The 14203-nt window shown below is 41.2% G+C and overlaps 1 protein-coding gene across 7 annotated transcripts in view; it reads right to left on the reverse strand.

The window, feature by feature from the left end:
- Window positions 1–14203, reverse strand: part of clcn2a (chloride channel, voltage-sensitive 2a) — a 51907-nt gene that overhangs the window by 11684 nt on the left and 26020 nt on the right. For 4 of the 7 annotated variants that reach the window (XM_084369490.1, XM_084369487.1, XM_084369491.1 and 1 more), the window contains exons 3-12: window positions 12638–12769; window positions 9178–9306; window positions 8648–8781; window positions 8192–8281; window positions 5863–5886; window positions 5302–5380; window positions 4447–4572; window positions 4161–4245; window positions 3629–3730; window positions 2600–2702 (exon numbers count right to left, since the gene is read on the reverse strand). In XM_084369490.1, coding sequence (XP_084225616.1) covers window positions 2600–2702; window positions 3629–3730; window positions 4161–4245; window positions 4447–4572; window positions 5302–5380; window positions 5863–5886; window positions 8192–8281; window positions 8648–8781; window positions 9178–9306; window positions 12638–12769 — 1004 coding nt within the window. The remainder of the gene's footprint in view (window positions 1–2599; window positions 2703–3628; window positions 3731–4160; window positions 4246–4446; window positions 4573–5301; window positions 5381–5862; window positions 5887–8191; window positions 8282–8647; window positions 8782–9177; window positions 9307–12637; window positions 12770–14203) is intronic. The other 3 variants (XM_084369489.1, XM_084369486.1, XM_084369488.1) reach the window with 3 other exon arrangements.

Consider the following 14203-nt stretch of genomic DNA (forward strand, 5'->3'; position numbering starts at 1 on the left):
TAGTTACAGCACCTGAATGTTTCTTAGGATCCCCTCATACCTGACAGTTTAATAGGCTCACACAAGGTCAGAAGCAAAGGCGACATCTACTGGAAATGCTGCGTTTGATACTACTGGCTCATGTGTCATGACTTTTATTTTTATTGCTGTCAAGTTTGCCACGTTTTATCTTCATGTCGAAACAGTGTTGATAGTCTTCAGTGCATGCTATATTCAAAGAGAGAGCCAGTACGTTTACTCAAGTACTGTACTTAAATACAATTTTGAGGTACTTGTACTTTACTTGAATATTTCCATTTTCTGCTCCTTTTACTTCCACTCCACCACATTTTGGAGACAAATATTGCACTCCACTACATTCATTTGAATGTAGTTAGTAGCTACGTTGCAGATTGACATGCTGCATTTTAAAATAAATGTACGACCAGGCCAAGATAGCGACAGAATACATGTAACGGGGTTACCTAATTAGGATACAACACAAAGGTAACTGTGTTCTGGTAAAGTTACAGAAAAGAAAAGAATCGATTAGATTACAGATACATTTAGTAAAAAATGGGATTACTAACAGGATTATAATTTTAAAAACACTTCACGAGTGTCACACACACACTAAAACAAGTCATCTTTTTGATATTTCTTTTCTCTTGTCTTTGTTTGCACATGTTTAGTAAGTAACAGAAAGTTATCAAGTTATATTACATTTACAATGTGATACCTGGATTACGTTACTGACTATATTTTTTAACAGGTAGGCTGTAACAAGCATATTTTTGGCCTTTTCATGGCTTTATTGACAGGACAGAGGGGGGATGACATGCAGCAAAGGGTCGCAGGTTGGACTCAAACGCTGGGTTGCTGCAGCGAGGACAAAGCCTCTGCACATGGGGTCGCAACCTCTACGAACTGAGCTACTGGGTGCCCTCGAAACACATCTTTAAAGTGTCCCTCCCAACCCCGAGTACGACTTCTGGGAACGCTTGCCGGGATGCATTGCCCACAATAATGTCTCCTTGTCCGTGACTTCCTTTCCACTCAAAATCTGTGAAGCCATTTTTGCTGTTGGAAATGTATCTAGTTTTACAAACGAGAGAACGAGTTATGTTTCTGAGCTGCAGAAGGCCCCCTGGCTACCCAGAGGCTCAATCAAAGCTAAAGCAGCTTCATACCAACCCTTCACTGCAGAGAAGAACAGATTTTGCAGAAGTAAAACCCGACTTTCTTGGTTAATATAGTAGCACACAGTGAAGAATGTATTCCTTTAATTACAGCTACCATTAACACTGATTGGACGTCCACATAAAGATTAGCAAAACTTCCCCTTTAATGATAGCATTAATAATACTGAGTGGAGTTTAATCTTTTTTGTGGAGTTAAATCTATTTCGTAATGTGTTCACTGCACTCCGTTCATACTCCATTTTAACTGGTGATTTGGGGTGTTAATGACTTTTAAATTCTTGATTTTCTAAAGTGGAAAAAAATCTGCTATCAGGCAAGTTTTTCATTGAATCGAGGGTCTAAGGACAGAAGATGTCGTTCACTGTACGGACTGTAAAGCCCACTGAGGCGATGCGATTGTGATTTTGGGCTGTATAAATAAAACTGATTCGATTAGGGTGAGATCATTCCACCTGCCTTTACAATAAAACTCCACTTGTTACAAATATTTTCTAGAAACAAATGTAAATGTGCAGCAACATGTTTTATTCTCCGTGAAGAGAATCACTGTCTGAAAACAAAGACACCAGAGACGTGGCTTTCTTGTTTTCAGAGGCTCAAAGAGAAACTTCACAGCTTGTTATGGAGGACAAAAACTATGTTCTCTGCATTTCTGCCTAAAAACAGTCAAACTATATTTCATTTCATTGCGTCAGTTGTTAAACTTTTTCATTGTCAGGGCGATGCATCTGAACCAGCAGCTTATTTCTTGGTTTTAGGTTTGGACATTGCTACAGTACTGGATCTGCAAGTTTTGTATTTTAGAGCTGCAAAATTTAGCCAATTAATTGATCGTTTCAGTCGTTATTCAAGCAAAAAATGCCAAACATTTGCAGGCTCGAGGTTCTTAAATATGAGCATTTGCCACTTTTCTTTGTCATTTATTTATAGTAAATGAGGAATCTTTGGGTTTTGGACTGTTGGTTGGACAAAAGAAGCAATTTGAAGATTAATTTTGGGCTCTGGGAAATTGTGATGATAATTTTTCACATTTTCTTTTGACATTTTATAGGCTAATCGACTGATCGTAAAAATAATCACCAAATAAATCAATAATGACTATAATCGTTACTATAAAAAATGATTCTAACACTATGACAATAAACATTACTTTTCTGCTGGTTGGAAATGTTGAAAAAAAGTGAGGGTAAAAAGAAAATATTTGTTTTTAATGTGAAGCTCCATCATCTACACACACGGTCTTTTGCTGAGAGAACCATATTAGGCAACACGACCACTTTTGAACAGTTTAAAGAGGAGCACAAAATGACTCACTCCATGACATCGACTCACACTTCATCTGAAATCACCATCAATCATCCCCCAACAGTGGAGGCATGCTTTCATACTGTCACAAGAGTGTAAAAGCATTTTCTCACCTGTCCAGCCATGAACTGCCCGAAGCCCGGAGGGAACGTGAGCGTGGAGACCAGCAGGGTGACGAGTGCGGGATACACCAGACGCCTGACAGGAAGAGAGGGACTGCGGGGTCATTAATGGGTGTGCCTGTCACACTGTATGTGCACACTGGATTTCTGGGTGTTAAGGAGGGAAGAACTATAAATAGCTCCCTGTGAAGTGTGAAACTGACCCAATTCATGCCAGGACTTTACCTAGATTTCCTCAACACTACATTAACATTGTGACATTAGACACCAAGCTAATGTTAAATACAAGTTTAGGGGCACATTGTTTTACTTTTTAACCTTAAAATAACGGCCGCAAAATCATTTTGATGGTACAGTGTCTTGTAATAGGGTGGATGGTGCCTCTGTCTCAGCCTATCACTTGTTTCTATGTAACTTCAGTGAGAGGGTAGGATCACAGCGTTACATACATGTTCACTTCAAGACACAAGTTTTCAACACATAACACGTTCATGACGTAATGAGTTTTGTTTGTAGTCAGCACCTACATTACATCTGGCAAATGGTTGGTGTTGAAGCTGTAGTCATATCAACAAATCATGTTTGAGTGGGCTTTGGTTGCATGCAGCTAAACATTTCATGTGGAGAGAAAAGGAGGCGGACTGCATTGACCGAATTGCAGTCTCTATCTGATGTCGATTTGGCTTTTAATTAGCTTTTTAAAAATGTATCTGGATTCATGTGCAGATAAATCAGGAGTTCTGTCAACTCCAACTCCATTCTTGCGTCTCAAGTTGCTAATCTGACTGTAAACGATGACCGGCGCACAGAGGAGGAAGTCCTGCGGTGCGTCTATTTGATGTTGGAAGTCGCAATTTCCGAGTCCCCAGTCGGCACTTTCAACTGGACAGCCCCCTTAAGTCAGATATCCGACTCAGAAGGTCGGATGCGCTTCACCAACGCCAATGTAGTGTTGAGGAAATATTTCCCAAAATGTCGGCCCACAGAGCGTCAAGGTTGTGTGTAACATCAGACACTCACTTCCTCAGCAAGAACTTGTTTATCGTCTTCTGTTTCCTCATGCACTCTACGATCAGCCGGTTCAGATAAACAAACAGGGCACCACCAAAACCGCAGGCAATCCTGCAAACAGACAAAGACATACATGTTTTAATCTGTTGAAGGTAAAATAGAAGAGAAACGCTGAAAAAGAATCGCATGCCACTGAAACACACCTCGACTGTCTCTGGTTTAGTCAGTCCGAGGCTCTTTGACAGGAAGCCAACCAAAGTTAATTTATTGCCTTTCTCTATAAAAACGTTTTGGCATCAAACAAATCAAACTTGGCACGTGAGGATGTGGATACAGCCTCTACTTGTGATCGGCAGAGTAAAAAGTTAATTTCATGCCTTGTTCATTGAATACAAATCAACCTTCAGACTCTCAAAGGGAATGTGACTACAGAGAGTGAGAGAGGGAGGCTGAACGGGAGCTCAGATCTCTTCAGTAAATCAGGCGCCAAACTGCTCCGGGATCAGTTTAATGTGGCGTCAGTCCAGAGAGAGCCACTCACCCGAGGATGGCGAACGCTGGCAGCTCCTGAAGGTCAAACGGGAAGTCCAGGCGGAAACGTGTCTTAAAGAGAGCAGTGATGGTCTCTGAGGAAAGATAGGATTGTTCTCACTCTGTTCAGACTGTACAGCAACATAACACTGACTTTTGAAAGGGACAGGACACTACGCACAAAATAAACATATATACTAGTATACTGTACTTGATATAGTATGCTTACAAATACTGAATCAGCATCTAGACAACAGAGAAAAACACAAAGAAAACTCTGGGATAAGGACTTTTACCTTCCTCCTGGTTCCACACAGCCAACACTCTGAATATGAAGGCACTGAAGGTGGCGGCAAAGAAGCCCCTCCAGTAGTTCCTCACCGCAAAAAACGTTGACGTGACCTCAATACTGAACAGCACCCCTGCAACACATAAACATCACAACTATAACTCGGAGACTTGGTTTAAAACAGACATTTCCTGGTCCAATATTGTAGCGGGTGCCAGTATGTAATGAATGAATGAATATCCACAGCAAAGTAGTTAAACCTGCAATATTCATACATTATATTATGCACACAATATTAACATTTCATCAGCTTTTAAGCCGATATAGCAAAGTTGTCAGCCAACGCCTGCTTATTTAGACTTTCCTGCAATTACAGAGAAACATCATGATTCGATCGGAGCCATGTTTGTGTCCCAAACAGCCCAATATTTAGTCTTTTTGCTCTTTTTTTGGTCTCTACCAACTCCCACTGGCTCTTCAGCAGCTGTGCTCCACTGTGTTCACCAGCTTGTTGCTAACCGTTTTTGTCTGCTGTTGGGTACTGAGCGGCTTTTTTTTTTTAAAGTGTTGATCAAGTGATATTTTTTGACTTGACAGGGGTGTCAGATAAAAGGTCACCCCAAACAATGTGAGACATCCTGTCACATGAATAATTGTGTCTGATTTAATGTTACGTGGCCAACAGTTGCTGAGATACAGAATGTGGCTCCAGGAGTCCAACAGTTAGATGGATGGACGGACCAAGATTGGCACTCGCTCTCTTGCTAGCGGGGTAAATGCTCTCCTCATCTAATTATCTCCCGTAATTATCTAACCATAATTAGATACCATTCAATCAGAGGCTGCAGCCATGTTGTCTTACCTCCAATAGGGGCAGCGAAGCAGCAGCCCACACCCACTGCACAGGCGGCCGACAGCATCTCTGTGTTCCTCAGCTCGTTCTGTCCAACGACAATCAGATATAGGCACACACACACACGCAGAGCCGTGCATTCAAGAAAACACACACACACACAAATCCCAACAAGTGTACAGTGCATGGACGTGCAAATGCCACAAACACACAATACATAACAAATGCATTTCTCATGAAAACCCCAGAAACCAGCTGTTTACAAATGCAACAGTTTTGCTGTAAAGCTGCCGCTGTATCTTCTCACATTGGATGAGATTACATATATGAGCGAGGGGCCATAATTGAAAACCCAGGATTGAGTGTTGAAATCATGGAATGAGATGTTTGTATAGAAGCTAAAGGCAGCGCAGATCGATGCCTCGCTGTGACGGTTCACTGAACAGAATCAAACAGCGCGGACAAAATGGAAAAAGCATCAATCTATCTCAGCTTCTGAAATGGACAGCATGGATTATTAATGTTGATGGAATTGGCAATAGAGAAACTATCTGACTCGTGCATTCATACCTTGCTTCCCTCAAAGGGCTCTTCCTTTAGCAGTGAAGGTGAAAAAAAAAAAGACAGAAATATGTGTGAGCGCGGTCTGTGTCAGCGTAGAGGTTACCTTGTGTTTCTGCTCCTGGAAGACATCCAGCTTATTATCCAAACCACACAAAGTCAAACAAGCAGAGAATGAGCTTCAGCAAACACAGTCTTGATTCCACAGTGAACTGAATTAACATTTTCCCTCATTGATTATGTTTAACGGTTGCACAGTCGACCCCTGGACTATTTCAGTCTCTCTAACTGTGCTGACATGAGTTTTTCTTCCTCCACGTCACTGCAGTCTATCTTCATCCGTACTGATGCCGACGCTGGTGTTGGTGGTGCACGGAGGAGAAGCACAGCGCAATGTCCAGTGCAGAAATAGACAGAAGCCCGGGGTGTGGTCTCACATGAGTGGAGGTGAGAGTGAGTCCTGGGGAATGGCAGAAAGTCAAGGAAACATCAAAGACTTTTTAAAGAGCAGCTGTGATTGTGTGTTCTTCTCGCAGCTTCACACCTACGGCAACCAGAGAAGATACAAAGATCAAGAAAATCCTCCAGTGTTGCCCATCCTCATTTCTTTTCAGCAACTATTTAGCTTTAATATGAGATAAGCTGTCATTACACATTGTTGTTTTTTGTTAAGTTATTTTCCTGAAAAGGCTGTGATGATGAGATGCAGTATTTCCAGTGCCAGAATAAAAAAATATTTCTAAAATAGTTTTCGAAAACATAAATCATCAGTGGTAAAAATCTTGATGTGCGTTCTTCTCAACAAGAAAAAGCCTTAATAGAAACTATCTACCATCATTAAAGGAATGAAATAGTAAATGGATCCCACTTCTCTAGCTTCTTGTGAAACTGGGGTAGGCTATTGCTGCCACGCAAAGAGTCTCCCCCTGTGTAACACCATCAATTAGGACTCACTAGGGGACTGTATGGTTGTATGGTCCAGCGTGGTGAAAAAAGATCTCCAGCTCACACAAAATAGAGCCGACTCGCTTTTCACTGCTCTTTCATTTGACCAAAATTCAATCAAAGATGAAAAACTGAACAACTTGTACAGACAGGTCTAATGCACAATCATCAACTTCTAAAAACAAAAACAAATCAACTTAAAGACATATTTCATTCACAGAGACTCCAGCTAGTGAAACTCATTACCTTCATACATTAAACAAAATCAGAAGCAAATACCAATTAAAAAATCATTCACTCAAACCACCCATAACAGCTTAACCATAATTTAATCCGGATATTTCTGCATCAAATTGTACTCACTCACAGATACCAGCCACCTTAGTACGCCTGATTGTTTTCATCAAGATCCATGTATTATTCCCTGAGAAATTAAAAACCTTTAACATGGATCTGCACCGTAAGTTAATGGGGTCTATTCTGGGCTGAGACCCATCGTCCATCCAAGTTTCATGGAAATTTGTTCAGTTGTTTTTGTGTAATCATGCTGACAAACCAACCAACCAAGCAACCAACCGACAGATGTGCTAAAACATAACCTCCTTGGCAATAGCATTAAAGGTTAGAGAAGTGTGCTTGAGGTGTGATTGTCCCCCTAAATGCTCAACGACAGCTCTCCAGCTTTGTGGTGTGAATGTGTTCAAATCGGGCGATCCTGAAAGAGAAAGCTGTGGTCCTAATGAAATTTCCCTCGAGGAAAAAAGGTTGAAAAGCATTCAGGCTTCCTGGCGATCGAATGCTTTACGACATATACTAAATGTACATGTAACTGCGATGACATCTGTTTGTTTCTGGATGTTGTCACATGCCCCCCATCCGATTTAATTTAAGTATTTAGACAAGTTCAGAACAGGTTAACAAGGACTCTGAAAAATATAGTAGACGAGGCAGATACCAGAGGTGCATCAAAGTTGTAACCTTAAATGGATTTCTGACTCCGAAGCAGAGACGTGAGAGTGACATCGATCTTCTCACTCTTGGACATTGAGCAAAAAATTTGTTAAATTGGTGAACTACTCCATTAAAGCTGCAGTCTGAAATGTGATGCTGGATTTTTGAATTAGCCTCGCCTCGGCCTTGTGGTAGAGCAAGGAGACCGTTTGAACTGAATTAAGTGAGGAGACATCTTGTATTTTCAATAGGACAAATATGAACCAAAAAACATCATCAGTATTTGTATTACTGTAAATACGGCTCTGAGGGTTTTACCACACACGGGTAAAATCTGGATATGTTAATTGAGAAAGGGGTTAGAGATACCTGAATATCCACAAAGGTTCAACAATTGAAAAAACGTGTGAATGTGTGTATCAGTGTGTTTGCATGTAGTTACCATTCCTACCATGAAAATCCCCCCAAACAGCGCGGCCATGAATTTGCTCAGAAGAGCGGCGCAGAGACTGGCAACGTGAACGAAGGGTCCCTGGGAGAGATGATGGAGAGAGATTAGGATGTTGGCAGACAGGATACGACTGAGAGCGCATTTTATCACCGAGTGGAGCATGATGCACTCAAGTTCAGGGGCATTATTCAAAAACGATTAAACCCTGCTCAGAATCAGAATCAAACAACTTTATAACCCCCCAAATGGGAAATGCAAGTGTTATTAGCAGTAAATCACATTTTTTATTTTCCCAGCCACGACTTTAATGAGACTCAAAGAAGCGAGATTATCATATCCTCCCGACAGGAAACTTAAAAAAAAACTGTCAAGCAATCCTTCATGTGCAGTTTCTCAAAGCCGAGAAGACTGTGACGGGAGGAGATGAAGGAAGAATAAAGCCTCTACCTCCTTCCCCAGAGGCATGCCACTGCCCAGGGCGCAGGTCAGTCCGATGACTTTGGCCACGAATGTCTTAAAGGTCAGATACTCCTTGAGGACCACCCCCCTCAGGATCGTCTTCATCTCAGGAATACCTGAACCTGGAAAATGAAAAGAGAGAGATGCCAGGTGGGATGATGGAGTGCAGAGGAAGGATGAGTTGAAAGAAAGCAATTACAGAGACAGAGGGATGAAGAGAATAAATGAAGAGCCAAGGGGGGTGGAGGGTGAGGGGGGAAAGGCTGATTGATATTCATATAGTTTTCTGTATGCACATCGCATCAGAGGTATATTTTATAGATTTGCTGCAGACGTGACCACTAATAGACGTATAGAACACGTCCTTGGAGGCCCTATGGTGCATTATAGAGCGGATGATACTATTCAAACACAGAAATGTGGCCGTGAATTTCAGATTTTAATACATGTTTGTGCATAAACTGCTTAAACGTGTGTGTGTGTGTGTGTGTGTGTGTGTGTGCGCATGTGTGTCTTACCCACAGCCTGAGGCGCCAGTATCTGTGTGAATCCTGCTGAGAAAGTGATGAGCACCACAGGGTAGGTGACCCAGGCGATGTACTGCAGAAGCAGGTTACTGTCCAGTCCACCATACATCCAGTTCTGTGCTGCACACAGACACACACACAACACACGCAACTTCATCTCAGTATAACGCAGTAGAAAAATAAACCTGTTGTGCACAGATTCACCTGATTCTTCTCCTCTTCATTATCTCCCTTTGACCTCCTCCCACCTCTGCCTTATTCATGAATTTTTCTTCATTTTAGCAGCTCAGTGGCCTTCTGCTCCTCATTCATCATTTAACTCGCTTAGTATCAAATTTACCATATAACAAAACACAATAAAAGGAAGCGCTTCTTGGATAAAAGGGAACTGTCTACATACATAAAGCATTATTGTCTACCCTTTGTCCACATTACGGCAACATTTTTCTCACTTAAAAATCACAGTGGATGAATTAAAATAAACACAAAAACAACAGGGCAGTGCAGGAAGAAGTACTCAGATCTTTAAATAACGTAAAAGTACGAATAAAACAAAGAAAATTTACTCAAATACATGTAAAAGTTCAAAATCATACTTCAGTAAAAGTGCAAAACAATGTTCTTATAGTGTGATGGGTGATTGAGCCCATGCACGTGCAGTTCAACTCTTCGTGTGATTATGCAAAAAGTCTGAAGTTAATAACTTTTGTAGAATTTCTGTTCCAGGAAATTAAAAGTCAGCACTGTCTGAGAAGATGGACAAGCCCACAAGTCCACAGTGGCAATGGATGCTATACAGGAATGAGGATTAGGACTGGTTTTGCACCTCTTCCCAGAAATAAAGAAGGAGCTCAGCGGTCACCATCTTGACGTGATTGCTGCTGTGGACCACTTTAGAGGTCCAAGACAACAACTTCTAAGGAGTAATTATCCATATGCACCAGTCATTTTAGTCCATTGTTAATGCTGATGCAACAATGTGTAAACAGGATTTTAATATTGTAGCTGCCAGGGTGGAGCGAGTTTTAAAGAAGACATATGCTCATTTTCAGGTTCATCTTTTTATCTAGGGTTACTAATGAAGCTCTAGTGAAGGTTCAGACAGGAGGACTACCCTTCGCATGCTCAGTCGCCGATGGCTGACATCGACAGGCTCCCCACCAGAGAGCACAATTACGTGGCGTGTCCCCTCAGAGTTGCCGTAGGGCAAGAGTTGTTGTTTGTGATATGTGGGGAGAGGAAATGAAAAGAAGTACGCTGCTGCTCAGTGCACTAACATCACGTCTCCATGACCCGTTTATTATTTTCTTATTGAACCAGCTCGGTTAGGCGAACCCAAGAGACCTGGTTAAATTTGTGGCAGCAGCGTTTCTTTTCTTGTGGGCGCTGTCATGCCGTTTTTATACACCGTTTGCTTAACTTAGCTTCGCTAGTTTGGCTGTGTCTAGCTGCTGTGATGTCACAAAGTCATTGAATTGGAGGCGGGACTACAGACGTGGCATTCAGGAGCAGTGTTTTCTGTGGGAGAGAGGAGCTTCTGTTGATCTAGGTCTCCTTTAACTACTCTATTCAGTCCAGTGGTTTCGACCTAGAGGACGAGCCTCGAGGTTATTTTCTGAGCTCTAAAGGCTCAAAAGAAATCTCAAGGGTAAACAGATGATTAAAGGATAAGTACCGTTTTTTACAACCTGGACCTTATTTCTGGCAAAAGATATGGTCATTTACTCACCCAGATAACTTTGGTGTCATTCGGCGTCGTTCGGACGAAATTAGATCCAGTGTAGCGGCGATATATCCATATAATGGGAGAGACGGGGCAGCGACACACAGCCTCTATATAACGCATTATCTGCCACGAAACTAGTTAATTTCATCAATATTTTGTTACGATATGCTAGCGCTATTAGCCTCTGAGTCCGGGCTCGTCCGTTATCAACATCCGGGGTCAAACTAGCAGCAGCAGCTACAGGTAAACAAGGCGCGCTGTCGCGGGTGCGCGCGCAGCTCAGAGACGACATCTTCCAGGTCAGAGGTAGTAGATCAGCCTACAGACCCCGGATGTTGACAATAGACGAGCCCGGACTCAGAGGCTAATAGCGCTAGCATTTCATAACAAAATATTGATGAAATGAACTAGTTTCGTGGCAGATAATGCGTTATATAGAGGCTGTGTGTCGATGCCCCGTTACTCCCATTATATGGATATATCGCCGCTACACTGGATCTAATTTCGTCCGAACGACGCCGAATGACACCAAAGTTATCTGGGTGAGTAAATGACCATATCTTTTGCCAGAAATAAGGTCCAGGTTGTAAAAAACGGTACTTATCCTTTAATGGAGGAGGAAAAAAGAAAAAACAAGTTGTGAGGCATTTTTGTTTTCTGTATTTTTCTTTCATGTGAAATATGATTGAATTTTCCACATTCAGGCTTCATGTAGTGGAGTACAAGTAGCTCCTTGAGTAAGAGTACCTAGTTAATTTTCATCACTGGTTCAAGAAAAACTGAGGTGAGGGAGAGAGAGAGTGATATGATGGATGTCTCAGCACTTGTTAACTGGAAGTATTTCTGAGCTGCAAGCAAATGACCATTTTCTGCTCATTCAGCAGTCGACAACACATAAATATGTAGATCAGAACCACTAAATCATGACTTTGGCTGCATTAATACACAGTGCAGGTGATCACAGGGGAGTAATAAGAGGTTTAACCAGCTGCAATGTACCAGAGGAACCACTCAACAGTTGTGTTGTTGGATGTTAACGGTGCTCCTGATACACGAGTGGATGATCTCTAAAGAAAAGTCATAAAATATCTCAAGAAGAATTTTTTCTTGTTACCATTTTCCACTTCTCTTTACTTTCTCTTTTGTATTGTCTGTACAAACAATACACACAGCGAAAAACCGCTTTAGTCTGCTCAGATAAACAAATATATTCGTGGGTGTGCATTCAATCTTCAAAAACTCACAGTTGTGTTTCTGTGGTTGTGGCCTTTTCATTATTTACAGATATTTTATTGTCATCTGTTACGTTATCTCTTCGGGAATGTTCTGTTGAGGGTTTATCGTTTCAGAAGATTTCTTTCCAGATTTTCTTTACTGTTAAATTAAAAACAAAAATCAGCACCTGGTGTGTTAATTCAAGTCTTGAGAATGGTACATTTGACATGTTGTGGGAGTACAAAATGTATTTATTGATCCTTGAAATATTAATGAAAGCCAGTTTGTCAGCTTCTGTTCAAAATCAATATAACTCGGCGGCAGAATGACGGTCAATTTGTATTAATATTTTAATATCTACTTTCACATCACACCTGACAATTTATTATAAAACACTGCTCCTCGCGGATTAATGCTTTTACAACTTTCCTGCCTCTGCGAGGACAGCTCATCATTCACTGTCTTCGCGGCTCTTTCCTCTCTCTGTCTGGCTCTCTGTCTCTTTCCTACCTTCTTGGCAGAAGGCGATGGCGTAGTCCATGACCCAGCTGACCAGAGCCATGAGCAGCCCCAGCAGAATGAGGAAGATCCAGTCCTCTCCCACCCGCGAGATCAGGAACTTCTGGCAGCGAGACGCACACACTGAGGACACAGAGACAGAAAGTGGAAACGTCTGAAATGAATGTTCACAGCGTGACAAGAGATATTTGTTGGTGTGAGACTGAAAAGGACCAGCGGTGTCAAAGAGGTAAAAAGAAGTGGATATTTGGTGGCAGAGGAGACGGGAATAAATGGAAGGACTTAGGCCGGGGGACCCAAGGCGGGTATATTTCATACCAACCCAATATCACGGTAGTTCACGAAATTTGAGCTTTAGGATTCATGTACATGGGCACGAATTCTCCCCTTTTCTGTGACATTCAAAATAGTTTACATAAAAAAAAGAAATTTCAAGATTTGTGTTAGCATATAACTTAACAATCACAATCTTTCTCTAACCATAACCAAAGTGAATCCTGTAGATTTACATTTCACACAATGAAATAATGTTTTCTTAAAATCAACCAAATTGCTTTTGTTGCCTAAACAGAACCACAAACTGGATGCAAAGACTGGATTCTGGTGTCCGCACACCCTGACCTCATCCCTGCGACTCCAGCAAAAAGACGAAAGATAACAGCTCGAGAGTCATGAAAACAATTTAAAATTTGTGTGAAATAAATATAAAATAGGTTAAAATGTAATCTATACATTTCCACCATGTCGTGGTCACTCCCTGTTTAATATCTCCAGTTAAATCAGGCGAGTAAAGGCAGTGCTACAATACACAGAACTGGATTTGAAGTGCATCAATGTACAATTGTCACATATTAAATTGCCAAAAAGAAACATCACAGTTAATGTCTAGAAACATTCCCATAGTTACCTCCGCCAAAGAGGTCATGTTTTCACCCGTGTCCATTTGTTTGTTTGTTTGTCTGTTGGTTTGTCGGCAGGATCAAATGAAAACTACTGAAAAGATTTCCATCAAACTTGAATGGAAGATGTGTCTCGGCCCAGAATAGAGCCCATTAACTTTTAGTGTCGATCTGGAAAAAGGAATTTTTATTCTCACTTTCTTTAAATTTGCGAGATTCTTTTTCGAATTTCGAGGACGTTTTTCTAAATTTTTGTTGCAGCAGGTTTGATTTTGGGTCAGGCTTGATTGAAATAAAGGGGGCTTCATCATGATGTCTATCATTTATGTAATATAACATCCATATTTTGTTTGTGATACATGATTTTATCCCTAACATCCACCTCTAGTGCAATGTGGAAAATAAGGAGTGCTTTTAAGCCCCTCTCCACTCAATAGCGTGTGGTGTGTATCGTTTCTTCGCTCGGATGTTTGACCTTCACGCAAGAACACTTGAAGGCTGTTTGCAAATTAATCTGCTGTGTGAGTTCAACACATACTCACGTGAGCAGTGGACATAATTTTAAAGAATTTTGAATGACGTAATTGTTATTTTTTGTTTGAAAACCACATCTTGCACAAGTTACTATAAAAAGAGGGGTACTTTTTAATGATTTGAA

The sequence above is a fragment of the Pagrus pagrus genome, assembly GCF_965226575.1.
Source record: "Pagrus pagrus genome assembly, chromosome: 12".
NCBI lineage: Eukaryota > Metazoa > Chordata > Actinopteri > Spariformes > Sparidae > Pagrus > Pagrus pagrus.